At 59.3% G+C, this 27455-nt stretch overlaps 9 protein-coding genes across 9 annotated transcripts; 6 read left to right on the top strand and 3 right to left on the bottom strand.

The window, feature by feature from the left end:
• Window positions 1–338: 338 nt before the first annotated feature.
• On the top strand, window positions 339–1715 carry BKCO1_1500056 (u5 snrnp complex; the record flags this gene model as incomplete). Its single annotated transcript, XM_020271315.1, has 6 exons — window positions 339–476; window positions 559–604; window positions 658–738; window positions 794–1053; window positions 1110–1605; window positions 1663–1715. The coding sequence occupies 6 exons, from the start codon at window positions 339–341 to the stop codon at window positions 1713–1715; spliced, it is 1074 nt and encodes a 357-aa protein (XP_020132111.1).
• Window positions 1716–2828: 1113 nt separating this feature from the next.
• Window positions 2829–4404, top strand: BKCO1_1500055 (uncharacterized protein; the record flags this gene model as incomplete). Its single annotated transcript, XM_020271314.1, has 3 exons — window positions 2829–3582; window positions 3632–3981; window positions 4042–4404. 3 exons carry the CDS (start codon window positions 2829–2831, stop codon window positions 4402–4404), a joined length of 1467 nt encoding a protein of 488 aa, XP_020132114.1.
• A 1624-nt stretch (window positions 4405–6028) lies between these two features.
• On the bottom strand, window positions 6029–7761 carry BKCO1_1500054 (mfs monocarboxylate transporter; the record flags this gene model as incomplete). Its single annotated transcript, XM_020271313.1, has 3 exons — window positions 6029–6978; window positions 7045–7262; window positions 7370–7761. 3 exons carry the CDS (start codon window positions 7759–7761, stop codon window positions 6029–6031), a joined length of 1560 nt encoding a protein of 519 aa, XP_020132113.1.
• An 895-nt stretch (window positions 7762–8656) lies between these two features.
• Window positions 8657–10063, bottom strand: BKCO1_1500053 (aminoglycoside phosphotransferase protein; the record flags this gene model as incomplete). The annotated part of the gene is made up of 1 exon (XM_020271312.1): window positions 8657–10063. The coding sequence occupies one exon, from the start codon at window positions 10061–10063 to the stop codon at window positions 8657–8659; it is 1407 nt and encodes a 468-aa protein (XP_020132116.1).
• A 1509-nt stretch (window positions 10064–11572) lies between these two features.
• On the bottom strand, window positions 11573–13462 carry BKCO1_1500052 (aminoglycoside phosphotransferase; the record flags this gene model as incomplete). Its single annotated transcript, XM_020271311.1, has 1 exon — window positions 11573–13462. The coding sequence occupies one exon, from the start codon at window positions 13460–13462 to the stop codon at window positions 11573–11575; it is 1890 nt and encodes a 629-aa protein (XP_020132115.1).
• A 1061-nt stretch (window positions 13463–14523) lies between these two features.
• BKCO1_1500051 (rhoptry neck protein 2) lies at window positions 14524–15587 on the top strand (the record flags this gene model as incomplete). The annotated part of the gene is made up of 2 exons (XM_020271310.1): window positions 14524–14623; window positions 14674–15587. The coding sequence occupies 2 exons, from the start codon at window positions 14524–14526 to the stop codon at window positions 15585–15587; spliced, it is 1014 nt and encodes a 337-aa protein (XP_020132118.1).
• Window positions 15588–19668: 4081 nt separating this feature from the next.
• Window positions 19669–20033, top strand: BKCO1_1500050 (uncharacterized protein; the record flags this gene model as incomplete). Its single annotated transcript, XM_020271309.1, has 2 exons — window positions 19669–19693; window positions 19741–20033. 2 exons carry the CDS (start codon window positions 19669–19671, stop codon window positions 20031–20033), a joined length of 318 nt encoding a protein of 105 aa, XP_020132117.1.
• Window positions 20034–22333: 2300 nt separating this feature from the next.
• Window positions 22334–22923, top strand: BKCO1_1500049 (ring finger domain protein; the record flags this gene model as incomplete). Its single annotated transcript, XM_020271307.1, has 3 exons — window positions 22334–22422; window positions 22476–22646; window positions 22704–22923. The coding sequence occupies 3 exons, from the start codon at window positions 22334–22336 to the stop codon at window positions 22921–22923; spliced, it is 480 nt and encodes a 159-aa protein (XP_020132021.1).
• Window positions 22924–25199: 2276 nt separating this feature from the next.
• BKCO1_1500048 (transcription factor bhlh protein) lies at window positions 25200–26756 on the top strand (the record flags this gene model as incomplete). The annotated part of the gene is made up of 1 exon (XM_020271306.1): window positions 25200–26756. One exon carries the CDS (start codon window positions 25200–25202, stop codon window positions 26754–26756), a length of 1557 nt encoding a protein of 518 aa, XP_020132022.1.
• Window positions 26757–27455: the final 699 nt, after the last annotated feature.

Below are 27455 nucleotides of genomic sequence, written 5' to 3'. Positions count from 1 at the left end.
GCGCCCGGTCCTCAGTCGCAACGAGATGAGAACGGTCGGGGCGGGCGCATCAAACTGCCTCAACCGGACAGGGTGGCGATCCGGGTGGGCGGGATGCGCAGAGGGGGTATATGAAGGCAGTTGATTGAATTTCCGACTGAGGAATCGCGGATGGTCTGGGGTACGGTGACGCAGCCTCAGGAGCTCGTCGGCCCGGCCGCGTTCGACGCGCGCCGTGTGCTTAGCGCGGGGATCGCCGCTGTGGGCCGTAAACTTTGAAGCACCGCCATCACCATCTCAACCGCCGCCTTCGTCCCCCGCACTGGACCGCTCACCGCACGCCGGACGTCATCGCCATCATGTCTTCGGAAAAGCGCCCGGCTGCCGACTCTTTCGGCTCCAACCAGCTCGTCAAGAGGCAACGCTCCGACAACGACCTAGGCAACGAAGTCGCCATCACGAATAGCTCCGCACACAATGGCGCTCTCATCCAAGCAGTACGTTTCACCTCGGATATCCCTGTGTTCCTTGCCCTTGAGCTAAGGCGAGAAGAAAGGCGAACAATGGCTGATTCCGTAGGTGCCCCGTACGAGCGGGCTGCAAGCTCCTATCATGGAGCTCACAGGTACTTTTGTCCAACATGGTTGTTCCCGCATGCTCTAACCTTTGGTTCCCTAGGGCATTCTGGCGAGGTGTTTGCGACGAGGTTCGACCCGACCGGCCAACACATAGCCTCTGGCTCAATGGATCGGAACATCCGTAAGTTCACCAACATTCACTCTATATTCTCGCTGTGGCTGAGATGATTCGACAGTCTTGTGGCGGACGTACGGCCAATGCGAAAACTACGGCATTCTGAGCGGACACAAGGGCGCTGTCTTGGACCTGCACTGGTCGCGCGACTCTCGCATTATTTACTCAGCCTCGGCCGACATGATGCTTGCCAGCTGGGATGTCGAGACTGGCCAGAGGATACGCAGACACACGGGGCACGAAGAGGTCATCAACTGCATGGATGTGAGCAAGCGAGGAGAAGAATTGCTTCTCAGCGGCTCAGACGATGGGTACATTGGGGTAAGCAACGAGATGCAGCCCTGTCAGTGGAGCGCCGAAAAATTGACGTTGCGCAGATTTGGGATCCGAGACAAAAGGAGGCGGTCGATTACATCGAGACTGAATTCCCCGTGACCGCCGTGGCCTTGGCAGAAGCTGGTAACGAGCTATACTCAGGTGGCATAGACAACGACATCAAAGTATGGGACATGCGCAAGAAGGCCGTCGCGTATTCGCTGCTGGGACACACGGACACGATTACGTCCCTGCAAGTTTCTCCGGATTCGCAGACGCTGCTCTCCAATTCGCACGACTCGACTGTTCGAACATGGGACATTCGGCCGTTTGCTCCTACGGATCGCCAGCTCAAGACGTACGACGGAGCGCCGACAGGGCTGGAGAAGAATTTGCTGAAGGCGAGCTGGGACCCCAAGGGCCAGAAGATTGCGGCTGGAAGCGGCGACCGCACGGTTGTGGTATGGGACGCCAACACGGGCAAGCTTCTCTACAAGCTGCCAGGCCACAAGGGCGCGGTCAACGATGTGCGGTTTTCGCCGCGTGACGAGCCGATCGGTAAGAGTAGCCGTTGGGTATATTGCGGGAGCACCGAATCCGCTAACTTCCGTGCAGTTGTATCCGGCTCATCGGACGGCATGCTCCTTGTGGGCGAGCTTGGCAAGTGAGGACAGCTACCGCGTTGGGCTAGCGAGATTGATTTGAGGCCGTTCGTGTCACAAGAGCAGACCTTAGGTGCTGCAAGATCAAGCAGCTACCAGAGCTTCGCACGACGACTGGGCCGCGACTGAAGACGACCGACGCGCACAAAGGCGCGGTCCGAGAAGGGCGGCTGGGCACGAAGGCAGACAGAGCCGCAGAGGCTCTCGCAAGAGGGAGGCGGGCGCGGCGGGCGCAGCGGGCGCAGTGGGCGCGGTGGGCAGCGAAGATAGGTAGTAATTAAGCAAAGCCGGGCAAATTGCGGCAACGATGGCAGTGGGTTCGGCGAGGCGGGGGCTAGTGTGTTCGCAGCAGGCGGCGGTGCGGGCGAGCGATAGGCCACGACAGGCCGCGGGCGGTTGGCGCCGGTCGGGGTCACGATCGCCGTCCTGGCGGGCGTTTCAGCGCGGCGACCTGGATCCCCATGGAGCACGACGCATCGCGGCCAGGATGAACCTGATACAATGGCCCGGCCCTGGCATCTCATGCGCCACCAGAGCCCTCGTGCGACCGCAACGGGCTGTTTGGCAACGCCGCTCTTAACCTCGACTCATTGGCGCCTCGGCCTCCTCAGTTTCGCCTTCCCCTTCGTCGCCGCGCTCCTGTGGCCCTGGGGCTCGTTCTTTTGTCCTTTTCTTCGCGCGCCGTCCACTGGCTGCGCCCATGTTTGCCTGGAGCCCTTTCCTCCACGTTTGACCCACACGCCTGCAGCGCCGCTGACCTCCAGCCTCGCGCCAGAGCCAATCACTCGCCGCCTGCATGTGCTCTCTCTTTTTGACTCCGGACCGGTTCCCGTCATTGGCCTCTCAGCGAACGAAGTTGCCCGCCGTCCACGAGCCTGGGGAACCGCGCACTCGCCCGCCTGCATCTGCTGGGCCTTCTGGCGCCGCTGTGGACGGAATCCCCCCACGTGTCTGCCCTCCACAGTGAACCATTAATAATCCCGCCCGCCTCTGCACGACCCGCCCGTTGTCGATATACCTCAGGCCGCCCGTAAACATCCTTCGTGCTGGCTCTCGTGGGGACTCGACGCGCAACCATCCACAAAGCTCCAGGTGCCACGGCTGGCCGACATCAACAACATGCCTGTCCCTTTCAGTTTTCCCTTTCAATTCTCTCTTTTCAACCGCGCCGCTGCACAGCCTCAGGAAGAGCCGGCAGCACCGCAAACCCCGCCAAACCCTCCCTCTCTCACGTCATCGCTGTCGTCTGCCTCGTCCGTCTCTGGCGCGTCTTCCACTCCCTCGACCATCTCCGACGTCCAGTCCCAAGTTCGCTCGTTATTACAGGACGGGACTTCCATATATGCCGCTTCTCCAGCACTTTCGGACCGCAGCACTCCCAAACCACCAAGCTTTGTGGGTTTTCGCCGTGGCCTTGATACCCCGGAAACCATCTCGCCAGATGGTGGTTTTGCAAGGGGCTTCACTGAACCTCCGGCCCCTCTATACCACCAGTATCCAACTGCTGGTTTTGCGAGGGATTTCACCGACTATGAGACCCCTCTTCACCACCAATATCCGACCGGCCCGTACCGCCCAGCAGTTCTTTCCAGCCCCCAGCATGATGTCCCTGCGCCTCCTCCAGCAGTCTACACCCGGGAACCATCGTTCAACGATGCCGTTGATCCAGAAACGGCGCAGCTTGCTTCTCTCGTCAACAAGAGGGCAAAGAAAAGACAGCAAGGAGCATGGGTGAGGAGGCGCGGTTCGCGCAGGACAAGAGGCCGACGCCGAAGCTCCCGCAGGGGGTGGGGGCCCTCTAGCCCCCAGGCGAGGAAGAAGGCGTTGCTGCTCTTTGGCAGCGGTCTATTCCTTGCCATGATTTTGACAGTTTGTAGGTTCTCGCGCTTTGCCTTTGATGTACTTGGACTGACTCTTGGCAGACCTTTCGATCGCTCTCACTCGTCCCCACACCGGCCAGGAAGTGCACGTTCTCTTCATTCTCATCATTCTCAGTACCACGATCCTTTTCTGCCACTCGCTGGTTCGGCTTTGCATGTTGTCCTTCGGCCCGCAGCGCGGAGACGATGGACCAAGAATCCCCGAAGTCACTGGACCGGATGGTTTTCAACCCGACAGACCGATACGCGTGCACATGGCACGCGACGAGGAGCTCGGAGAAGAAGAAGAAGAAGACGACGACGACGACCGGACTCTGCACGGTGCTATGGATCCCGAGAAGGAGGTTCTCAAAGCACCGCCGCCCGCTTACGGTCTCTGGCGATGCAGTGTGGTAAGTGCATGATTCGAAAGCACTACAGCGAGGGATTCAAATCTAATAGCACGCGAATAGCCCATCAACCCGGATCTGCTTTACTGGCAACGAGTCGACGGCGGGATGCATCCGCTCCATCAGAACCCGGTGTCTCCCAACCCACCAGTCGACGCGAACGCACAGCCGACGGAGCTGCTGGACCCTTTCCAAACTCCGCATCTGGGGCAGCAGCCGCCGCCGCCGACGCAGACGCGGCAGGGTGGCCTTCATCCGAATAGGGAAGGTGGTGAGCAGGTGCCAAGGCCACCGAGCTACGTGTCTGACGACGGGGTGCGGTATGTGGTGGAGGCCGCTCCGCGATCAGTCGCACCAGCCGTTCATGAAGACACTTTGAGCGATGTGCATCCCGCTTACAGGGGCGGGCTCGGTATTGGACGGTAAGCGATGTGCCGTGAGACACTACGCTTTCCGCGGCATTTTGAAAGGGCGTTTTACGTTTATTCTCTTTCTTCGTGGAAAAAGACGTGGCACGGGGAGGACTTGGAAAAAGGATTTAAAAGCGACCAGTGGAGTGGTCTTTTGCATCGTTGGACGTCTAGGAGCACTCGGCGCGTAGATAGCGCATCACGTTGCGCCAGGTGCTGTTGCCATTTTATGCGGAGGATCAGGACAATGTTTGGAGAAAAGGGCTGGCCCAGGAATGAAGGGAAGGAAAATACCACGGAGGGAATACCCACACGAACGAGAGCTACGAGTTTACGCCACCGTCCTTATCTCAAGCCAGCGCTCTGGTTAGCCAGGCGAGAAGGACTCAATACAATATCCCCTAAATGAAAGAATACAGAGAAAGAAATGAACAAACCGAACAGTGGAAATCAAATCAAATCTTTGCTCGTGCTCATGTTCTGTCGAAGGCTTACGCTGCAACAACGAATAGAGGGCTCTACATTTGCAGTCCTTTTTTTTTTCCCTTGCCACTTCGTGAGCAATCTTACCCGACTTTAGAACGACGAAACCCCCCCTCCCCACACGTAGAAGGTCTGTCTCCAACAACACAAGACCAATGATCCAACCTTCATTCCCTCCTCCATCCTATCCCGTCCCATCATGCTCACTGGCAAGGACCCAAAAAAAAAAAAAACCGGGCGAGAAAGCGGAGTTATCGGGTTCGCGTTCGGGCGATAGTACAATAGAGAACTAGGCCATTCAAACCCACCCCTTGTTGCGACGTCCCGGTCTCAGCAAGCGTTTCGCATCACCATTCTCACAAGACCAAGACTGCCGCCTCCCCCCGGCCCCCCCGGCACCAGCATAGCACAGACCGTTTTTCCATGGCCATCAGACGGTGAATTCCGCCTCGCGCCTTGGGAATCCGCCGAGTGTCCAAAACAATGGAGTATTCTGGGCTTGGCTTGGCCGAGGCATTTTCCGTACTGCAGGTCAATGCGGTATAGATATATATACACACACACACACACAACAGCGGGGGCGGGTGTGAATCAGGAGCGATGAAACTTGGCGGGCGCGGTGCGACAAAAGTTCCACGCGTATGTGCAATGCTGCTTTCGGCCACGGGATGCTGTTGCGACAAGCTCTCCTGGAAAGTTGTGGGGTAAAGAGCAGTCCCACCGTCGTGGGAGATGACGGGACGGCAGGCGGTGCCGGCTGTTGATTAGCGTGACGATCTTGCTTTCTGATGGGGTGTCCGACAGGAATGTGATCTGCAATAAGCTTCTCATTTTTTTTGTATGCGTTATTATTCTACATGGCTCTTGTATATCGTTCGTCAAACCCGTCAAGCTCTAGGTACTGCCGCGCTCATCCGGCCAATCAACATTACGTAGGTACGAGAGATGAAACCGGAGAGAGCCCCGTGTGCTTGCTTCCGAAACCCAGTCTTCACCAACTCCATTCTACCTCTTCACATGGTCATTCGTCCATTGCTCTCTTCTTCCTCTTTCGGTCGTGACTCCAACAGCGCCCCACCGCCGTAAAAAAAAAAACTCACGTTCCGGCGATGACGACGACGACGACGACGACGATGATGCACGCGTACGAAGCGCGATCAAAACTTCTTACCCAACCCCCACCCGACCTTCAGCACCCTCACGGCGACGTAGCACGCGACGGCTAGCGCATACGTGACGATGGTGAAGATGGCGACGCCCCAGTAGCGGCCCCCGCTCCGCTGCAGCAGCGCCCCGGCGATGGGGATGCCGGTAAGGGTGCCGAAGCTGACGATGGTGTAGCACGTCGCGTAGTAGCGGCCGTACTGGGCCGTGTCGCACAGCTGGCCGATGCACACGGGCGTCAGCGAGATGTTGCTGCCGCTGGCGAGGCCGAAGAGGAAGGCGAAGGCGACCGTCAGCCCCTTGACCGTCGCCGGGTCGCCGCCGACGCTGAAGACCGGCGTCATGATGGCGGCGGGCAACCACAGGGCGATGGTGGTGAAGAAGCAAAAGGCCAGCGTCGCGACCATGCAGTTGAAGCGGCCGACGCGGTCCGCGACGTAGCCCGGCGCCCAGCGGCCGATGCTGCTGCCGGCGTTGAGCACGGCGATGATCTGGTATGCGAACGTCTGGTCGAAGGCGCCCGACGTCAGCGCGAACGACGTCGTGTACGTGATGGGCACGAAGAGGCCCCACTCCATGAAGAAGACGCCCGCCGTCGCCAGCGCGAAGCTGGGGTCGCGGAAGATGCGGAAGTCGGGCAGGACCGAGGAGCCCGGCTTGGGGGGGAGCCGCGACTTGATGCACAGCTGCGCCACGCCGCACAGCAGGATGAAGATGAAGCCCAGGATCCGCGTCGCCCAGCCGAAGCCGACTTTGGGGAAGAGCGACTGCAGCATAAGCGGGAAGATTATGCCACCGATGGAGCCGCCGGCAGCCGCCGCGCCCGTCGCCGCCCCGCGCTTGACTTGGAAGTAGTGCCCGATGCTGCTGATGGCCGGCGTGAAGATGAGCGAGGTGCCGATGCCGCCGAGGACGCCGAAGACGAGGAGGAACTGGTAGTATTCTGGAGGAAAAGGCGTCAGCATCAAAGGGGAAAAGGGAAAAAAAAAAAAAGGATGCTACTACTGACCCTTGCACACGCCGAGCAGGAGCATCGATAAGATGAGCAGGATGTTGCCCGCGAGCACCAAGAGCCGCGGGCCGTAGGCGTCGAAGATGGGGCCGATCTGGATGCCACAGAAGAAGGAAAGGAAGGTGTAGACGGAGAAGATCCAGCCAATGGTGCTCTCGTCGTAGTGCGACAGCTGGTGCGTCGCCAGGTAGGCTTGGAAGATTCCAACCGAGTTCCTGTTCAAAGACGTTAGGTTGTGGCGTCGAATAGTTTGTTTGAAGTTCTGTCCTTGGATCACATGTCCAGACCATAAACGTATCACTGGGGAAAGGAGCGGACTCACATCATGCCAAAAGACGCCAACATGCCGGAAAAGGATCCCAGCACGACCAGCCAGGCCTCAGTCCCGCCCTCGGGATAGACGACCTCGTCCGACGGCCGGGACACGGTACTCGAGCCATCGGAAGAAAAGCGTGGAGAGGCAGCGCGGGCAGCACGCTCGGCCTCGCCGTCGTCTTCATACTGCGGCACCTGGTGCGCCTTCTTCTCGTCGTCGTCCTTGGCGGTCCATTCTCCCTTCTCGCTGGACAGGGTCAGCTCAGACGGATCGCATGTCGGGACTTGGTTGTCCTGGGCGGCCGGGGCGATGGGGTCGGTGGCGGTGATGCTCGCGCTCGCGCCGTGGAAGGGGGGTTCAATTGGTCCTGGCTTGCTGCCTTTGGGTTGTGTGTGCATTCGCCCTGGTATGTATACGAAAGGATGGCTGGAGGGCGTGGTCTTCTCTCGGATGGAGTTGCGCAATCGGGAAACTACCCTACGATCCTTGCTCTTTCAAGACGTCGATCTCGGTCTCCAGTCTCTGTTCCGCTTCTCTATTCAGCGTGCGCCCAACACTCTGCGATGCCGCACCTTGGGAAACGAGGGGCGTCGGAGCGGGGGGATAGGGCAGGGTTTATATGGGCGGGGTAAAAGACTAGACGCATGGGCTTGCAGGAGAAAGGGATGAAAAAGGCGGACCAAAAAAAAAAGGCGTCACGGTGTGTGGGGATCGCATAGAACCCCACAGAGCGCCATGTAGGTATCATTGAGTAATCGTTTTGCCTGATGGGTCGAGCCGCGCTGTGCGCCGTGCCGTAGTGCCGCGCCGTCGGCTTCATCTTGGCTGGACCGCCGCCGGCATTGCATGCAACAAGATGCACACTCATCCAACAAAACGTGGTCTTCCCTCACTACCTGTCTGATTTGAAGCGTGTGGTCGGGGCTGAAACTGTTAGTCAAAATCGGCCCAGAGTGTTGCCAGAGCTCGTCAAGTCACAGGTGAGGTCAGGAGTGACGTTGCGGCCCACGCTCCGCTGTCGGCAGACCGCTCCCTCGCTCCCTCGTTGGTCGCCGCTCTCCGCCGCCGCTAGTCTCCGGTCAGCTCTTTGCCTGAGCCGCCGATGCCCGGCCACCGAGAAGAAATCAACAGAGCCGAACTTCATGGATAAATACTCTAGAATTCTGTCATCGATCTTCAGTACAGCCCGCACCTATCCATTTCCTTGCTCATGCCGCCGCGCCGACGGACGTGTACTGCGCAGCCAGCTGTCGTCTCATGCACCATCCTTCACTCACAAATAGTACCCTGCTTTCAGCAAGCAAGCAACTTCTTGAACTCTTGCTTGAGCTTGTCCCTCTCTGCAGGGGCGATGCCATGGTCGCCGATGTACTGTACGGCAACTTTGGCGTTGACCTGGGGGAGCGTGACCAAAAGGATCCTCTGAAGAATGACGTCCATGTAATCAGTCCGGCCGATGGCAAACGCAACTTGCTCGAATATATGAGACTTGGCCGTGTACTTGCAATCGCCCTCTCCATCACAAGCATCCATCATGAAGCGAGCATAGTCGTCACGGTACTTGGCGTACTCCATGGGCGACATGGTCTTCTGGGCCCAGTGCGGCCAGACGTACCAGCCATTGGGCTCCCAGTCCCTGAAAAGGAATTCAGGGAGCATGGACCAGCCCAGGTAGCGCGGCAAGGTTTCGACCCGGTCCCAGTCGAGGATGGCCGTGACGTTGCCGTTGGCGTCTGCCAAAATGTTCTGCCAATCCAAGTCGGGCGGTGCGAGCACGAACTTCTCCTCTGGGTCCTCTGCCATGGGGAATTCGTCAAGCACCATGGAGAAGAGGCGAAAGGCTCCGAGTTTCTCGTGAAATATGAGCCCTCTCGGGCGGGGGTTCTCATCCGAAGGCCCAGTCTCCTCCTTCATCCAATCCTTGAGCCGACCGCGGAGCCAGGCTCGTGAGTCGGACAACGGGTTCTTGTCCATCTTGTTGACGTATTCCATGAAGTCGGGGTTGCGGCTAGCTCCGAAGTTGATGACGTTGAACGGGCCAATGGTGGGGTTGTCGTCTTGCTCAGCGCTGAAGTGGAGGGATCCCATCTTGTCAAACGTCAGAGGGCGCAGCTCGGAGACGGCCTTGGCCAGTGAGCGCAGGATGTTTTGGCGCATATCCTCCAGCGGCAGAGGACCAGTGTCGTCGTACCACAGCTCCTCGACTGACCGGCCCTCAATGTAGGCCATGGCGACATACGGGGCGTGGATGGCGTTGTCGAAGGTGGTGTCGTAGCTGATGATGTCGGGTATGGGGCATTTGGTGTGTCGCGAGATGTACTGCATGGTGCGGACCTGGACCTGGAGAGAATCGGCGTCGGCGTCGCTCCACTTGCCTTCCCAGCCACAGGCCGGGACGCGTATGCAGAGCCTCAGGCCCTCATGATACTCGACGACAAAGACGCAGTTGTTGCAGCCATTCATTTTGGATACGACCTTGACGCTGGAACTGTCCGGGAGGGCGCTCTTCGGGATGGTAGAGATGTTGGAGGCGATGTCCAGAGCGAGGTTCGCAAGCGACTCATCGGAGAGGGCGAGGACGGGGCCCCATTTTGGGTCGGCCTCGTCCGAGCCGTGGCCGTCACCGACTATAGGGCGCTTGGGGGTCTGCAGTTCCCTTTTCTTGTTCAGATGCACCACGCGTGCGAGGCGGCGCAGCATAGCTGGACAGTACCTGTTGCGTTCCGGGTGGAGAGTAGAGTGAGATCAGGGAACCAGAGGAGCGGGTGACGTTGGACTTCACGTTGTGGAGCGCGTTCTTGACAGTTGACACTGCTGCGAAGGCCAGCGCCGAAGTTTGCCGGTCCACCATCTCTTTGTGGAAGTCGTGGTTGGTTGAGCCGGGCAGGCGCGACGTCGAAGGGGAAGGAAGCATCGCGGGCCCACGGCGACATGACGGCAGGGCACATGCCCGCCTCCGTAACCACGACATGTCTACGGAGCCAAGAAGAGAACAGGACACGGACGAAAGGCCTGTGAGTCACCCCGTGCCCGCACTTCGCAATAGTCGACAGCTGAGGTCTTCACTCACATACTCGGCGCGTTTGTACGCGTTTCAGCCGCTACTGAGTCCTACATGAACAAGGATAATGCCTCTGATCCTTTCCGCGTCAACCCCACGAGGCATCCGCTGCTGAGACATGTCAGATCTGGATCATGCAGTCTCGAAGATATGCCAAAGACTTGGAGAACTCAACCACTATGCAGAAGTGTCCATAAATACCCATATACCGCCCATTTCGAGTCTAGATATATGCTCCCAAATCAATTGTCGTTCTCTCTCAAGAGACACTTTTCCATCACGCACAAAAATCTTCAAGCACGTGCATCTCTGTGTCTGAATTACATTACCACCACAAATCCATCAGGATACGCACCGTCTGTTCGCAATGCCGCAGGGGGTAAATCACAGAAGCGCCGGCAGGACCGGCAGGGGGAAGAGAAACCATCACTGCGGTACGTGTAGGAATGCGATCACCGCCAAGTGTATTCGGAGAGGACACGAACTCCCCTGCGAATTCGAGAGCTGTAAGCACCGCTTCTCGCCCAAGTACGGCTGTCCCAAGCACCCATACCACGACGACTACAACCTTCCCATACGGGACGCCTATCACCAACGCCATCGCCTGGCCAGGCTGCCGGCAGAGGTTTAGCCGGCAGGGGGTGCCACGAAAGGGCCCAGAAACGCTTGAGTCGGAGACATAGATGCGGAAATGACCGAGCAACGAGGAAATGTTGGCAACAATCCGGATTCAAGACGAGTTTGTTCGGCGTCGAGTTTCGCTTGAGTCTGGGTGTAAATTTTGCTCCATTAAAGAACAAGGCCTTTAAGCAAAATCTCCCTCAGCTCTGTTCTTTGTCCCGCCGTGCTGAGACATTTGTCTCACACACCACAAACCCGTCTGTGCTGCCTTACTACAACGTCTCCTACGACGATGTTCCATTGACAGCCAAGCTTCGGCAGCGGCAGGCGCCACTATTAATGAATTAGTTGACAGTGATGAAAAATCTGTAACAAACAAGTGATCTTCGCAAGCTGCAACCCGGTCCCATCTTCTTTCCCTTTACCTCCTTGCCCGGCCCCTCACCCATTGTTACGACCACAAGATACTTCTAGCCACCGCCCTCGTGTCAGCTCTTTACTTTTCTTTCTCTTCACACCCCCGCACTTCACATCAACAAGTCCCTAAACCTCGCCCTGACAAACCTCTCCTGCTCCACACTCAAGCCCGCCTCCCCCACCAGCGTGACCAGCTCCGCCCGCTTCACCCTCGGCAGCGCCACCTCCAACACGCGATCCAGCACCTCCCTCATGCGGTCCAGATCGTCCAGGCTCCGCAGAACCGCCTGGTACAAATGCCCCTTCCTCGCATACAAGTCGCACAGCCCATCCAGCCCCCCATGGCCCGCCGCCTGCCTCAGATACGCCACGTAATCGCCCCGATAGCCATCCCACCCCCTCCCCTCCTCCAACATGCATTCCTCCATCATCGTCGCCATCGGCCTGGCCGTCGCCGTCGCCGTCGCCGCCGTCGTCATGGACGTCCTCGGCGAAAAGGGCGGTCGCCTTGGCCACGTCACGCCGCGCGTCCAGTCGACGGCGAGCAGGTCCGGGCACGCCGGCCAGCCGAGCATGAGCGGCTGCGTCTCGAGCAGGTCCCAGTCGACGACGCCGGCGACGGCCCCGGTGCGCGGGTCGACGAGGATGTTGGCGGCGTCGAAGTCGGCCGGGGGCGCGAGGACGAAGGTCTCGCCGTTGATGCCGGCATCTTCGTCTTCTTCTTTTTCCTCTTCTTTTTCCTCTTCTTTTTCCTCTTCTTTTTCTTGTTGCTGGTTGTCGTACTCTCCGACTTCGCCGAGGGCGGTGGTGACGGCGGTGCTGCTGCTAGCGGTGGTGGTGGTGTTGGTGCGGCTGTTGTTGTTCTTGTTGCTGGGGGAGGAGGAAGTGGAGGGGGAGGAGTAATACCCCGGCCAAGGCATCTCCTCCATCAGCAACCGCCACATCTTGAAGACACCGCGCACCTCGGCCGTGCGCTCGCGCGATATGGCGTACGTACGGGCTGCATCTAGGCAGCTGAAAAAATAGGCGCGGGAGTCGTGTTCGGGAGTGGAGAGGTGCTCGTCGTGCGGGTCGAATCTGACTCCCTCCTCTTCTTTTTTCTCGTTGCTTGGCCGCACAGGACTGCATACTGGATCGCGGCCGAAGGGGGCCATGATAGCGGCGTCAACGTAGGGATGTTGGTCCGGGTCGTCGCCGTTGCCGGGGTGGAAGAGGAGTGGGCCCATTTGGGGAAAGGTGAGCGAACGGAGTGAGGCGATGGCAGTGGCGAGGGAGCGAAGGGCGTTTTGGCGTTTTTCCTCGAGAGTGAGGGTGGTGGTTGTGGTGTCGTACCAGACGTCGGGCAGCGGACGTCCCTCGACGCACGACATCAGGATGTAGGGAGCGCCGAGGGCGTTGTTGAAGGTGGTATCGTACTGCAGAACATCGGGCACGGGCAGACGGGTGCGGTTGCGGAGGTAGCGCATGGTGAGGGCGGCATTGCGCAGGGCATCCTGGTCCGAGGGCAGCCAGCGGTCGCCCCAGCCGCAGGCGGGGATGCGCACGCAGACTCTGGTTGGGGCGGGGCAGCTGTACTCGAGGGTGTAGACGGCATTGTTCCGGCCGTGGGTGCGGGCGAGCACGGCGATGTGGGTGGCGGACTTGCTCAGGGTCGAGAAGGTGAACAGCTGCACCAGGCTGACCAGCGCGTCGTCCGGGATGGCGAGGACGGGGCCCCAGCGGGCGTTGGGGCGGGCGGGATCAGCGTCGGGGGTCCGCTGGGTCCGCTGGGTCCGCTGGGGCTGGACTGGGGGAGCGTGGTCGGTTGGGCCCTTGAAGCTGCGGGTGGGCGTGACGGGGTTGCGGCGGAGCGTGTGGGAGAGGTTGCGGAGGGCCTTGGCTGTGCCAGCCAGGCGTGGCTTTTTAGCGGAGCCGTGTGCAGATCGGGCGGAGGCCGGGGGGCAGGCGCGGGCGTCATGGTCGTCGAGGCAGGCAAACAGCCTCTTGATGCTGCTGGGCATGGTGCTGCGGAGCCGCGGTGAGGTCGACTTGGAGCCGGGAGCCCTTCCCCTGCGGCAATGGACAGACAGGAGCCATTCGAGCGAGGCCGGCGCACAGGTTGTATTGCAAGTGACATGGCCCTCTTGACGTGGTGCTGGTGGTCGCCGACGGCGGCACGTGCGGCTGCGGAGGTGAGGCGGACCCGCCATTGCACGACTCCCGGGCCACGCGCTGCCTTTCGACCATCAGCTGAGCTGCCCTCTCGATTTCCGTGAGAGGAAGATCTGCCTGCCGCCAGCCTGCCCCTCGACCCTCCCTTTTCTCACGTGCATGCCAGACAAAGGCCTTCAGCAATGGCCCGAGTGCCCAGTCATGCTGCATCTTCCACCGTTGATAACTGCTGGTAGTAAGCAATTCTTGTTACTGGATATCAATTGAGACTTTTTCACGCTACATTGGGAATGATCCACAGTCAGTGTGGACGTCCGAATGCAGAAACAGCGGAACAGGCGGTAACATCTAAGATGAAAAGAAACAAAGTGGCGTATGTTGACTCTTGAACATGTCGTGTTGAGCCAGGTGTTGTGGGTAGATATAGCTTTGAAGTTGGCGCTAGGACGGGGCGGATAGCTTAGATATATTGGCCAACTACCATGTTTAAAGAAGCGAGAGAGAGGAAAAAGGGAAGTGAGAGGATACCTACGGAGTCTCTCAGAATATCTCATGGCAACGGAAGCTGAGATATGCCCGACGACGGGTAGGAGTTGGAAGTGACGGCTTGGCTTCGGCTTGGCCCAAGGTGATTGATTCCGTAGCAGCTGACCCAGCGAGATGCGCTTTGCCCGTGACTGGAGGTTTTTTTTTTTTTCTGGCCTGCACCTGCGCCCGTCTACTCGTCGTCCGTCCAGTGGCGTCACAAAGCAGACGCAGCTTCGCACTACTTCGGCCACCCCTCCTCGCCCTCCCTCCTCCTTACTCCCCACCCCACCACCCCATCGGCGCGACTGCTCCGCTGCAACGCTCACACTTGTTCTTTGCTCGCATCTACCCCAAAAGCTTGTCGGCCAAGATCGCCACCATCATGGCGGATAGAGAGACTCCCAGGCGCAGTGGCAAGCACCACCCCAAAGACGTTCCGAAGATGACCGAGGAGCAGAAAGAAGCCCTTTGCAACGTGAATGGTAAGCCCAAGCTCTAACCGCACGTCACTCACCTTCAATGACCAACACAGTGACTTCAGACCTGTACCACGACCAGCGCAGCCTGGTCCAGATCTGGCGCGACGCGGGCATTCGCTACGACGAGCATGTCATGCCGCCGCCCTCGGGTCCGCGCGCTCATGGTCAGCAGCATCGCCAGACCAACGGCAGCAGGGGCTCGTCCGTTGTCGGCTCGTCCGTTGTCGGCTCGTCCGGTCCCAGCTCCGCTCATCAGTCCATGTCCCAATCTCTTGTGCCCATCGGCTCTCCTCCGTTCAGGAACCACCCTGTCACCAACTTCACCAACGGCACCTATCCCAACGGCAGCTACTCCAACGCCAACTATACCAACGGCACCTCCATGAACAGCACCAACGCGAATGGCTATAACGCGAACGGCTACAACGCGAATGGCGGCTACATGAATGAACACTATCAGAACGGCAACAGCGTGAATGCGAACCATACCAACGGTACCTGTGCGAACGGTGCCTACGCCAACAGCACCACCTCATCGGCCAGCGTCTCGCAGTCTTCCAACGGTTTTCACCTGCGGGCTCCTTCGACCTTTGACGTCCAGCAGCAGGCTGCTTTCCGTCCCGCCCCCCGCATGGGCGACCCTGCTACCGCATACTTTGTCCCCAGCCAGGCCAGCACCAACACCGCCACTGCCACTGCGACCGAGGCTGCCAATGCCGACAACTTCCGCGCCAACAACATCGACAGTGACGGCTTCTTCACCAAGAGCTCTGATGATGAGATTGCAGCCATGCTTCGCCGCCTCATGCCGAACGGCCAGCCGAACGCCGTTGAAGAGGATCTCGCGAGATTCTACAACACCCAGAGGGATGGCCGTGGCGACGGCGACGGCGACGGCGACGGCAACGGCCAGGACGGCGGTGCTGGTGCCGATGGCCCCGGTCACCGCCGCATGAACACCCGCTAAGGTGTAGCGAACACCTCTCCCATGAACACTTACCACCAACGTCTTGGACGGAGGAGTCTGCAGGAGTGGACAATGTGGATCCATGTCCGATGTCCACTTTCCCGGTCAGAATCAACGAGACTGATTCGACAGATCTCTTTTGTTCCATATTCCAGAGGGGGGGTTTTTTTTCCCTTGGTTGGTGCTGCCGTTGGCGGCTTCATTGCTGATACAGCTTCTCATGCATTCCCTTCATAACGCCTCCGCCACGAGGTTTCTTTTGCTGTTTACGGGGAAAACAATACCAAACACCGAGGTCGGAGTCTGGATAATGAAACGGGGCGCTCAAGGCAGGCTTTCTTACAAAAGGAACGTGGTTATTTTGCTAGTGCAGTCGAGTTTTACAAACGGCGGCTTCTGCTGGCTGTGGTCCAAATGAACTCGGGTAGATCTTTTGGTAGCAATTGAGATCAATGCATTACCCACTACTTGAATGATTGCGGACCTCCACAAGCTGCAATGCCAAGAGTGTTGGAACGCGCAAGCAGGAAGTGTTTTGCTCTCGGGTGGTAAAGGGATCATCAACGCCACTGAGGCGCACCGGAAAATCGCCTGGAAACCACAGGCGGCGCTGTTCCAGCCGTAACAGCATTGCCGGCGACGAGCAGCAACCGGTGTATAACCAGCACCAGAACCAGCACCAGCCTCTGCCATCCTGCCCCCCAGACTGGCTCATTGCAACCCACGGTGCACTTGGCTTGTCCTCTGCCGTTGGAGTACGTGGTCGACTACTACGAGCAGGTGTGTTGGGTTGTTAGTAGTATCCTTTGAACCTTGAATGGGAGCAGGAGGCACACATACCTCAAAAGAAAAGTTGAAGCACCGCCCTCGCCAGAGTAATCGGAATCGAATGATACCGGAATACGGTATGCCGCGTATTGCACTGAAGTGTCACATGCTTGCGCACGCACACAATCTTCGCCCTGACTCCCATAGGGGTACAGACCTGCGCAAGCACCACCCGAAGGCGGTGCTGCCGGCTGGCCCTGAGTTTTCTGATGCCAGGAGCAGGCGTGTTCACGCCAGGCCCTCACGGGCAGCGGCCAGAGCGCCGGGGCGAGCCCAGCGATGGCAGGTGAAGTTGAAGATTACTCCGAATTTCTCATTTGCACGCGGTGACAGCCGGGCGGAACCCGGTGTCTGTTTGTGAGCAAAGAAACGCAGCGTTGGCGAGGGCGGCGCTTGGAGGAGGGAGCGGAGGCACTCGCCGGCGGAGGAAATTTAAGCAGGCTGACGTCGGTGCGGCGTATATGACTAAGCGAGCTTTTCTGCCACCGCCTGCCTCGCTCACCACTAGGTCTTCTCCGGCCCTCCACCACCATCTGTTGCCGCCTTGCCTCCCTCCGCCTCGCTCCGCCGCCTCGATCGCGTCTCGCCATCGCTTTGTCCCCAGCCGCATTGACGAGATGCACAATGCCAGCCGAACGCAGAGCGAGCTGTGTCCGGAGACGCTGTCCGGTCCCGGCCGGATCCCTGTCGGTACCCAGAGCCGTGAGGTAATTCCCTCGCGCAATCATTCGCCAAGAGCTGGGGAAATGCGCATCCCCAGGATCAAAATCCCATCTGCCGCGAGTCAGGCTATCTGCTCGCTGGGAGCCTGCTCGATCCACCCCTATCTCAGAGGCAGTGGAAGAGCTGCCGGCCAACCATCTACCTAAGTTCATCGTGTAATCCTTGCAAATCGCTGCGCCCAGGCCCGGGTCAGAGGGAAAAACCGGTCAACTGTCCCTCTGGACTGGCTGAACGGCGGTATACGCACATCCGGGCGAGTTGTCAGAATTAACCAACTTCACATCAGGCTTTACGGAGGCTCCTCTACGGGTGCCCTTGCTCTCAGCAGGTAACAGCTCAAACGGCCCGCTCTCTTCGCTGCCGCGGCTATTCGATGGGAGTACCGACCACCTTTCCTTTGCGATGGCAGTGAGGTTACGTCAAGGTGCAGAATGCTGCAGCAGAGGATAGACTGTGAATCAGCTCATCTTTCAGTCAAGAGCAGCCGCCGAGGTGATGCACTGTATCGGAGACGGTGTTGCCTGAAACCCCACATCCACCGCCGTAAGCATCTGCTGTATGCGGCAAACCAATGACGTTCCATACGCGTAAGAAGACGCACTGTTTCTAACCCCCCTTCAAGCGGTCTGACTCGACACATGTGGGCATGTGCTAATCAATAAACGATCCGCGTCTGCATCGACGATTTACTCAACGTTGCAGTCGGCTACCTTTGCCCTCGGTCTCAATCACACAGGCCCGTCGTCAATGTCTGCGTGTTTGCCACATGAACTGGCCTGCGAGGCTGAGCGTCGCTTCCAAGAAACAGCTTGATGTAATTTTTTGAGGGCTTTTGACGCTGCCGACATCCAATCGGCTTCACGCCTTGCTCCAAAGTACCGCAATCTTGGTCATGGCTCACTTTTCAAGACACGGGTGATCGCCGATTGAGATAAAGTCGTACGAGGAGAGCGGCCAGACGTCATGTGTTCTGCTAGATCAACGGGCAATATGGAGTCTGAACAACCCTCTGATAGGAGCATGGGCCTCATACCACGACAAATTGGGCTGGGAGAGCCGGGTACCCCTGACCGACGGCACAGTCTATCGCTGAGCCACGTTCTGATTGTTACAGTCCGCATGCCTGCTTCCGGTGGCCCACGACACAAACATCCCGCTGTCGGCGATTCGTGTACCGTCACCTGCATTGTGAGCCAAGCAGCATACGAGTGTGCTGTCCTACTATGGACCGTCATGGAGCGTCATAGACAAGGGACTTGGTCTGCCTGGTGTTCGTGAACTGGCACACTATGCAGTTCGAGAACATGCTGGTGGAACTGCGCGGTGTTCCCCGCCGAATGATACGCAGGTCGCCATGGGCGCGCGTTGTTTATGCCACGTCTGATTCATGGGCCATCCGTCATACTGTGCGTCCAAGCGAGTAGAACTCCTTCAGTTATAGCCTGAATAGCTAGTCTCAGAAGCTGAGGTAGACGTGCACGCCAGATGTCCGCAGTTCAGAACGACTGCGTAGAGGTTTCCTGGCCACATTGCGATCGGCCAGTCGGCACACTTCGGAACGCACCTAGCTTTTGTGGCTCTCTCTCTCTCTCCATCATCGAAAACGGGCGCTAAGGATTCAACCGGGTTGACTTTCATCCAAGGGCATGAAAACCGCATAGATTCGTGCCGGGCAAGTATCCACATTGGCAAGCATGGCCCGTGCAAGAAACCCAGCAGATCGCCCAGTTGCGCATCGAATATTGTTACGAGGATCTCGCTTTTCCAACAAAATGCCATGCGCACGAATCCAAAATGCCATATCGGCGATACGCCTGCATCAGGATATTCCTAGCGTGAGGGCACAATGGCATTCTGGAATCCGTCATGCGATCCGGGCACTGTGCCTGCGTGGTCTCGACACGGTCGCCGGCGCACCCGGCCCAGATGAGTGTCATCCATGGTATAAAACAATGCTTGTGTTCCGGATGTCGTGCTGCTACCTCCCATGTGCCGTTTCTCCTGGCTGCCTTGATATACCACTTTAATTGTTCGTCGCACTGTGTACCTTTCCCTCGACAAAGCTTCTCTTGACTGTACCTAATCCTACCGTCGCCATGTATCACTACCTACACCAACCATCTTACGATCCATCCACTGCTGCCAGTCCACCACAATATGCAGCTCAGATTGGGAATTGGCAAGAACCATCCGGTCACCAGGACCCGATGAACCCGATTTCCTTCTCCGGTTCGTTGCATCAGCACTCACACTCGCAACTTGACTGGTACCCTCAGTACCAGCAACAACATCAGCAATTCCCCTCACAAAGTCAACAATATTCCACCCGGGCCCAACAGTTTCCCTCACAAGACCAACAATATAGCCCACAGCCACACGGTCCATCTCCGACACCGTACGTTCAGAGGCGAACGTCGGCGCAAGCGCGTTGGGACGACTACATCGCGAGCGAGGAATGCTCAAACGCTCTGCAAGGTGGTAGGCCTGTCCCCTTGATTGCAGGGGAGCAGCTCCAGACCGGCTGACAACAATGGCAACGAAGCAGAGCACCAAGTGTACGTCAACCAAGTGACGTCGGAACTGGAGCAGCGAGCCATCGCAGACGAACGCCTCGAGGGGCTGTCGCAACGACGCGGCGTCGACACGCAACACGCGCAGCAGGCGGAGCGCGACCGTCGCCTGAGGTGGGCGCAGGAAATGATCATGCAGAACCCGGCTCTCTGCGCCGAGGTCTACTGCGCCATGTCGAAGCGCCCGGCTATGCCGCCACGGAGGGAGTCGTCGTTGTCGTCGTCGTCGTCGTCGTCGCGGCGCTCGCCGAGTACGGCTGCTGGTAGTATGCCGTCGCCGGGGATCAGCAGCAACTCCAGCATCAACAGCGGCAGCCCTACGTAGAAACGTGCCCTCCCCCCCCGTTCCGGCATCAGGAAAAACTTGGCCTGCACCACGCCACTGGCCGCAAATGTGGCTTGTGAACCTCACGCCACGATAATAATCCCCATTCCACACACTGTCTGATGAAAAGTGCGACTTCCGGATCGGGCATCCCGGTTCGTCAGGACATGCGGGGATGGCGTTACAGAATCAGATGATTGCTCCAGCGTGCGGAGCCGATGTCTTGTTTTTCTTTTCATGATTAGCGTGAGGGTGAGAGGGAAAAAGAAATGCCAGATAGAAGATAACGGGGCGGACGCTCTCCTGCTAGCTCCGTACGGGGAGACCAACGAAGGGGCAAAGCGGCGCGAGAAGGTCAGCCGATAAATCGATGATGCTGCAATCTGACTTCATCTTGCCTTCAGGCTCTTGTGAGCGCCGCCTCCGCATCATCTTGTCATCGGCCAGCCCCATGCTGCAGATATGTGGTGTTAGCAGTGTCGACCTCGGTGTGGCGCACTATTAAATCCGAAATGCGGGCGGGGGGGGGCTGATCCCCAGTGCGTCGGATGCCTGTGTAGGTGCTTTTTGGATAATCCAGCCCAGACGCCGCGCGTGGTTGCACGGAGCGCACTTGGCGGTATCTTGCGTCCTTTTTGCAGCACCGCCGGGCGCTATGGGCGGCCGGGTCCGACAACTCATCAGGCGTGATCAGACATGGTTGCTTTTTGGGGACGGAAGGGAGGGGAAGGGTGTGCGCTGGCGGGCCCTCTCTCTCTCTCTCTCTCAGTCGAATGCCATGCCTGCGTACCGGATCCGCTCGTGCCTTAGGAGATATGCTGCGACACCAGTGAAGCAGCGATGGGTTGGGCGCGCCGGCACAGTGCATGGCATGATGCGAGCAGCACAGGGTGGCGTGCGCTCTGGGTCGACGCGAGTGCGGTTGCATGTGCCTAGGATGTACCGGTCAATAATGTCGCCGTGCTTGTCAAAGCAGCGCCACTGATGCTCGGCGGGAGGGATGGAGCGCGTAAAGCTGCTTCGTGTGGGCTGGATGCTCCACTTCTTCACACATGTAGGTGTATGCTGCGGTGCTTGTGTGGCAGCAGCTCGGGCACGCGGAGGAACTTGCCGGGGGTGCCTGAGGCAGCGCAGAAGAGCTACTACCTAGGTTAGGTGGCCAGCGATTGCGGGAGTCGGCATCCGGGTGAGGTGGTCTCGTGGGGTTTCATAGGCTGGCGCTGCTCGGCGTTTTCACGGGATGCCATCGGCCATCGCCGTGCGCTCTCCCATGGCGCTGGCACTGGCACCTGGGCGCGAAAGCTGGGGATCGAGTCTTCCTTAGTGTCCAAGCAAGGCCCGGCGTTGGGAGGAGCGAAGGATGCAGGAAAGGCCCGGGAGAGACGCGTGGGAGCAGGAGCGCGTCCTTGCGTTCTTATTCCCGCCCACCGCAGCTGCGCGGTCTGGAGACGTGCGGGTGCTCGTGTCCAGCAGAACATGAGGTGCGCGAGGTGCGCGAGGCTTCGGGCGACGCGCCGGCGAGCCAGGCCCCACGTGAGAAGGGGAAAACGGTGGCCGCGGCGCGCCCTGGCAGTTACTAAGCCGGCGCGATTTTAGCGGCCGTTTGTTTTCGCTGATCGCTACCCAACCTCACCTCAGCTTCCTCCTGTTTCTGCTTTCGTCGGCCTGCTTCACTCGCTTGTCTCTGCTTGCAGCTGCATCGAGACCGCGGCATCGGCTTGCACGCGCGTGCACCCGCTCGCGCCCATGCTCAAGGTCACTCGTCCGCGCACATCCTGTTCGTTCCTGTGGCGGTTGCCCGCATTGGGCCGCTCAGCCGAGCGCCTATCGTGCGGCCGCGAGTTCTAGAAGGCGCGAGGCCGTGTAGGGACCTCCTTCTGCGAATTGGACCGCGGTCTGAGGATCGGAATCTGCTTGCTGAGCCTTGCTTGCCGATATCTGGTGGTGTTGAACATCCGCAATCAGTGATATTACCGTCTGCCTGTGCCGCACTGCGCTGTCACGCGGCTCTGCCGCGTTTTCTGCTGGCTGGTGGTGCCATTTCGACTGCCGTTCTGGCCCTCCGTGACCCTCAGGTGAGCATGCCCTCGTGTTCGACATCGCCTCGCGGCGAAACGACTTGGGGGCTGCCGCGCGTTATACAAAGAGTCGGAGTCTGGAGGTCAAGCCGTGGTACAACTGGTGTTTTCTCAAGTCACTCTGCAGCCTCAGGCACCCTGTTCTAGCCAAGCTCGTGCTCAAGCTTTGCGGCCACAACTTTTTCTATCCACGCTCCCCTGCTCCCTCGTGCGCCGCACATCATGCCAGACGCCTCATCCGCCGGCAGCCATGCCCTCACGATTGTGCTTCCCACCATCTTCGCAATCATCCTTGTCATGCTGATAGCCGCGTACGGACCAATCACGCCTCACGCGTCTACGTTTTCGCCCTAACAGACGTCAGAACTGCAATCCTCCTGCCGCGCCTCCCGAAGAACAGTGACGACGAGAAGAGCGAATGTCGCAAGAGGCGCATGCTCAACCTCGAACACGCATGCAAGTCTCAGATTTTCAAAGACTGGTGCTCGAAGCATGAATCGGAGCACCCAGAATACAAGTCCGAGCATCCCGTTTGGTATGCATCTCACGGTCGGGACCACGGTTGGAGCATAAGCTGACTGCGATCGATCAGTGTGATCTGCCTGGAAGAGATTGAGGATAAGGCGCATATCCGCGGGCTGGGATGCCTTCACGTCTTCCATCAGGGCTGTCTCGACGACTGGTTTGACCGCTTCAACGAATACTGCCCGCTTTGCCACCGTCCGATTCTGCCGTCTGTGTGCAGCAACAGTAAGAAATCCACTCGGTCTTCTGTGGATACCGCGCACGATGCCGCCGCCATGATGGTTTGAGCATGTGGGTTTGGTGCGGAACCGCACCCACCATCGTCACGGGCGTACCTCCGGTGCAGCTTCTCCCCACAAGGGATCATCTCGAGCCGTAAAGACGAAGATTTTTCCCTGCGTACCCACTGCCAACACAGCGTTTCCATCGCGAAGGAACGCCTTCAGTACCACCGCAGGATCTAGTCAGCGACCGGTGAGGAGCTAGGTCTTTACGGACAGATGGCCCGGGCCTCCGGTCTAGACGCCTGGTCCCTGTAGTTCCCTAGAGCGGCGCTCTTCACGCAAGATGAAAGAGGGTCTGCGCGGATCTCATGGGCGCTTCTTGCCATGGCCAGTGCACGTGCGATAGTGCCGAAACAGGAAGGCGGCGCATCCGAGACGTTCCAAGGTTACCCCAATGAGCAGCCGACGCTCGTTTGCGTGCGAAAAAGCGGCGCAGGATGAGAGATCAAGGGCTGATCTGCGCCGGCTATCCGCAACGGCGACCCACAACGCACGCTGCCGGCTTGGAGTGCCCCACCATTGCCCGTCTCGTGCTGCCAGATATGTAGATGGCAAGCGAGAAGATCTCGGCGGCAACGGGCTTGCTTCGAGGGCATTTTTCGTGTGCCTGAGCTGCTCTCGGCTCGGCGCTGCGAGGGGGAGGGTTGCGCGTCTGGCCGGCCTGGACGCGTCGCAAGCGGACAGGGTCTCGACGCACATCGAGGGTCCCAGGTGCGGGGCCCAAGGCCCGTTTTCCCCGATCTCCGCTGGAGGATGTGCTGCCAGCGTTGTGCATACATATGTGTGCGCAGCGCTGGGCTGGATGGAATAAGAAACGGCTGAGGCGTTGGCCCAAGCCAGATCAGGGTGGCGGCCGAGCGGCAGCTGGCACATGGCGCTGAGACGCGGACAGCTGGCCAGGGCCTGGGTGGACTTACGGAGTAGGCCTCGTACGCGGCCGGCGTGTACAGAGCTATAATAGATGACTAAAACGGCATATCTGGTGCAGCGATGCGTGCAAAAGAGGGTCCGCACGCCTCCCCCCCGGGCCGGCGAAAAGGCAGCGGGCCGCGGCTGGCGTGGTGTGAGAGGGCAATTGGCATGTCTGCAGACTCCAGTATGTAGCCATGGAGCGGTGACAGCATGGCCTCGCGGTGCAATATATCGCAGGATGCAGGCGGCGCTTGACGTGCGGCGGCCGGCTGGGCCGTCGACACTCCACAGGGAGGCGCTGCACAGCGCGGGAATGATCCCAATGCTGCGGCCTGGGACACTACTCGTGCGGCAGGGCGCAAAACCGGTTCTTGTAGCGTCGCATGCCCTCGAGGCCCACCCGTAGATTGCATTGCTCCATCTGGCGGGCCGTATGCGTGCAGCCGGGGACGAGGAGCAAAGGCCGCTGCGGGCGCGGAGCTCGGGCAGAGGTGCGGTGGCAGGCCAGGCAGGTGGCAGGCCAGGCAGGTGGCAGGCCAGGCCGCGGTGAGACACAAACGCGAGTGCAGCAGGCGCACTGCGCGCTAGGGCCGGCTCGGCTGCGCGGGTCGCTCCCGCTGCAGCGAGCGAACGGCGGCTGCTGTTCTTGACTTCTGCGGCCTCTTGTCTCGTCGTCTCGGCGGCGGCGGCGCTGTGCGGTGCGTCGCACGGGCGGCCGGCGCTGAGAATCGGCAGCGCCTCGTCCTGCGCGCTCGTTTTGGGCGGCGAGGTGCTTATGACGGGCGCGCTGGGCTGGGATCGATCGAACCACTCCCCATGCACAAAAGTGGCCTGATCTTTCCGCCATAGGCAAGCGGCGACTCCCAAGGATCTGCTGCTCGCGCCCCTTGGCGCTGTCCGCCTGCGCTTGCCCTGGCCCTCCCCGATGCGCAGCCCTGAGCACCCGACGCATTCCGCCCCTCTGGCGAAACACAAGGCCGGGCCCCAGTCATAAGGAGGGGCATCACGGAGGCTGCTGCTCGGTAACCACACCGGACTCGCTGCCCAGGACAAAATTCGTGCCAGCCATCTCGTCATCGCTGACCGACGTCCCGCCTCGCCCTCGAATGCACTTCACACAAGACCCGAACGACCACACCCTCCCGCCGCAGCTCTACAACTAGCCGCGCCTGCCCTCGACCGCCCTCGACCGCCCTCGACCGCCCGCCACTGGACCCCCGGCCCTCTCACCACCCACTCCAACGCCTCCGATTACCTAAGCCTACGACCGCCCGCGTGGCCCTTTGCCCGCCGCCCTTCCCTCCCCTCCCGTCGCTGGCCCAAGCCAGACCGCCTAGCCGCCGCCCCATCATTGCTTGTCGCCGGGGATGGCTCTCAACTGGAGTTCATTCCTAGGAGACGACGGCCTGAATGCGCAGGACGGCCGCTGGGACCAGCCGTCGGCCCAGCAGCAGCAGCAATCGCTACAGCAGCAGCAGCAACAGAATCAGCGGGCTCAGGCCCAGTCGCAGCACCAGCAGCAGCTGCCCCAGCACCAGAACCGCCCGCCCGCCCACCAACCTCGCGTCTCGAACCCCCAAGTTCCTGCTGGCCAGGTCTCCGCCGCTCAAATGTCACAGGGTCGCCCTGCGTTCAGCCCGTATGAGGACGGCAACCCGGAAACCTACTTCTCCGACGCCTTTTACAATGATCCCAATAACTATTTCCTCAGCGACATGGAGGTCCTCGAGCCACTGGGCGCTGTGACGCTCGCCGGTTCCACTACCGATTCGTCGCCCGAGAACTTCAACGAGGTCGTCGATTTGACTGACCCCAACGGCCGTATGCCGCGCTTCCAGCAGTCCCATCCCGCCAATGCCATGAACCAGCCCGGCGCCCAAGCCAACCAGGCCACTGCGGGCCAGCAACAGCAGCAGAACAGGCAGGGCGCGCCCACAACCACCTCGCTTGCAGAGATCCAGCAGAACTTTGTGACTGCTTTCCCGCAGGACCCGCGCTCAGCCGCTTTCGTCGAAGATCTGACCTTCCCCCAGGGACCCAGAGGCGCTGCGAGGAACTCGGTCACTACTCTGGATACTGTGAATGAGGTGCCCGAGACGGATTTGACGACCAAGCGGAACAAGAACGCCGGAAAGGCCGACTCGCTCTCCGCATGCTGGACCTCGCCACTCTGCCCCAACCACAGCAAGGAAGGGACCCCACCCAACCCATCCACTTGCGGTGGAGCATGTGCGCCATTCCTTTTCGCCAACACGGAAGATTCCAGTTACAGTGGAGCCATCGATTCCTCGCTGCTGACCCAGGACCCCATCCCCTCCAAGGAATCGCCTGAAGGCGTGGTTGAGATTCAGAACCGACCTCGCTTGAAGCGCAGCGAGAGCGAATCGAGCCGCGAACCCTCTGGACGTCTCTTCAGCAAGAGCACCTCAGGAACCGCCGAGCCGCCGCAGCCACAACAGTCGTCAGCATTGAAGAACGAGAGCAGCCCAGACTCGCATTCGCCCGAAGACATGAGCGTCTTACCTGGCGGCGATATGGGAGATGGAAAGGGCAAGACCCGCCGCCGTTTGCCACACAACCAGGTTGAGCGCAAGTACCGCGAGTCTTTGAACACGCAGCTCGACTCGCTCAGGCGAGTGGTGCCAGCGCTCCAGCAGTCTTCCAGGGGCTGTGAAGGTGGCGACATCGAGGATCTGCCCACGCCATCGAAGCCTAGCAAAGCGGTGGTCTTGGCAAGCGCTACGGCCTACATCAAACAGATGGAGAAAGACAAAAAGCAGCTGGCCGACGAAAATCAGCTCCTCAGGACCCGCATCAAGGCGCTTCAGGCCCTCGTTAAATGCGAAGATTGCAGCCTGATGCAATACGTGATGGATCTGAAACTTCACAACGGACCACCGGCGCCTGCTGGCTGCCGCGGCTGAGCGCACGTACGCACGCTTTGAGACACGAGTCTCTGCTTGTCGGATGTTGCTATTCTTGTCGAATGCTCTTTGCGCTCGTCATAATCGCCAGCTTTCTACTGTTCCGCCGTACACGCGATCACCCCCCACTCCTGCGGACTCACGGCCACCTTCACACATGAGCAAAGTGCAAGTGAGCATTTACAGCGCGCATATTCTATTGCTTTTTCTGCTTCAAAAGGCTTTTGGCGTTCAGGGATAATGAAGAGCGCGCTAGTAAGCTTTTCCTTTTGTTCGGCTGAACGCGCTGGAGGAGCACGGCGTTACTTTGGCTGTCTCTTGGTCTCTCGACGTCTCTCTCCTATTCCTCTCCTTTACGAGTTCTCAAAGGAACATCGATTGCTCGACAAACGGTTTCTCGGTTGATGAGAATGGCACGGACGTGGAGGTGGGGGTCGGGGAAAAATGGAAATGAACTGGGACGGAAGGATAGGGGTAAACAGAGTGATGGTCGGACTTTGTTCTTCCGGCTTTTCCATCTTCCTCATCTCGGCTTTTCCCAGTTCTCGGGAAGCTTTACGATCACTCATCCCGAAGTTGCATGCAACTTGGCTGTCTGGCTTTTTTTTATCCCTTCAGAGGAGCAGCACCGGGAAAAGGTGACTAATTCGGAAGGGGACGGCAAGCTTTTCCGGAATCTGCTGATGTGGTATGGCCGGT

Source organism: Diplodia corticola, assembly GCF_001883845.1.
Source record: "Diplodia corticola strain CBS 112549 chromosome Unknown scaffold15, whole genome shotgun sequence".
Taxonomy (NCBI): domain Eukaryota; kingdom Fungi; phylum Ascomycota; class Dothideomycetes; order Botryosphaeriales; family Botryosphaeriaceae; genus Diplodia; species Diplodia corticola.
Note: the sequence above shows the minus strand (reverse complement) of the source record. Positions and strands in the feature narration are given on the sequence as shown.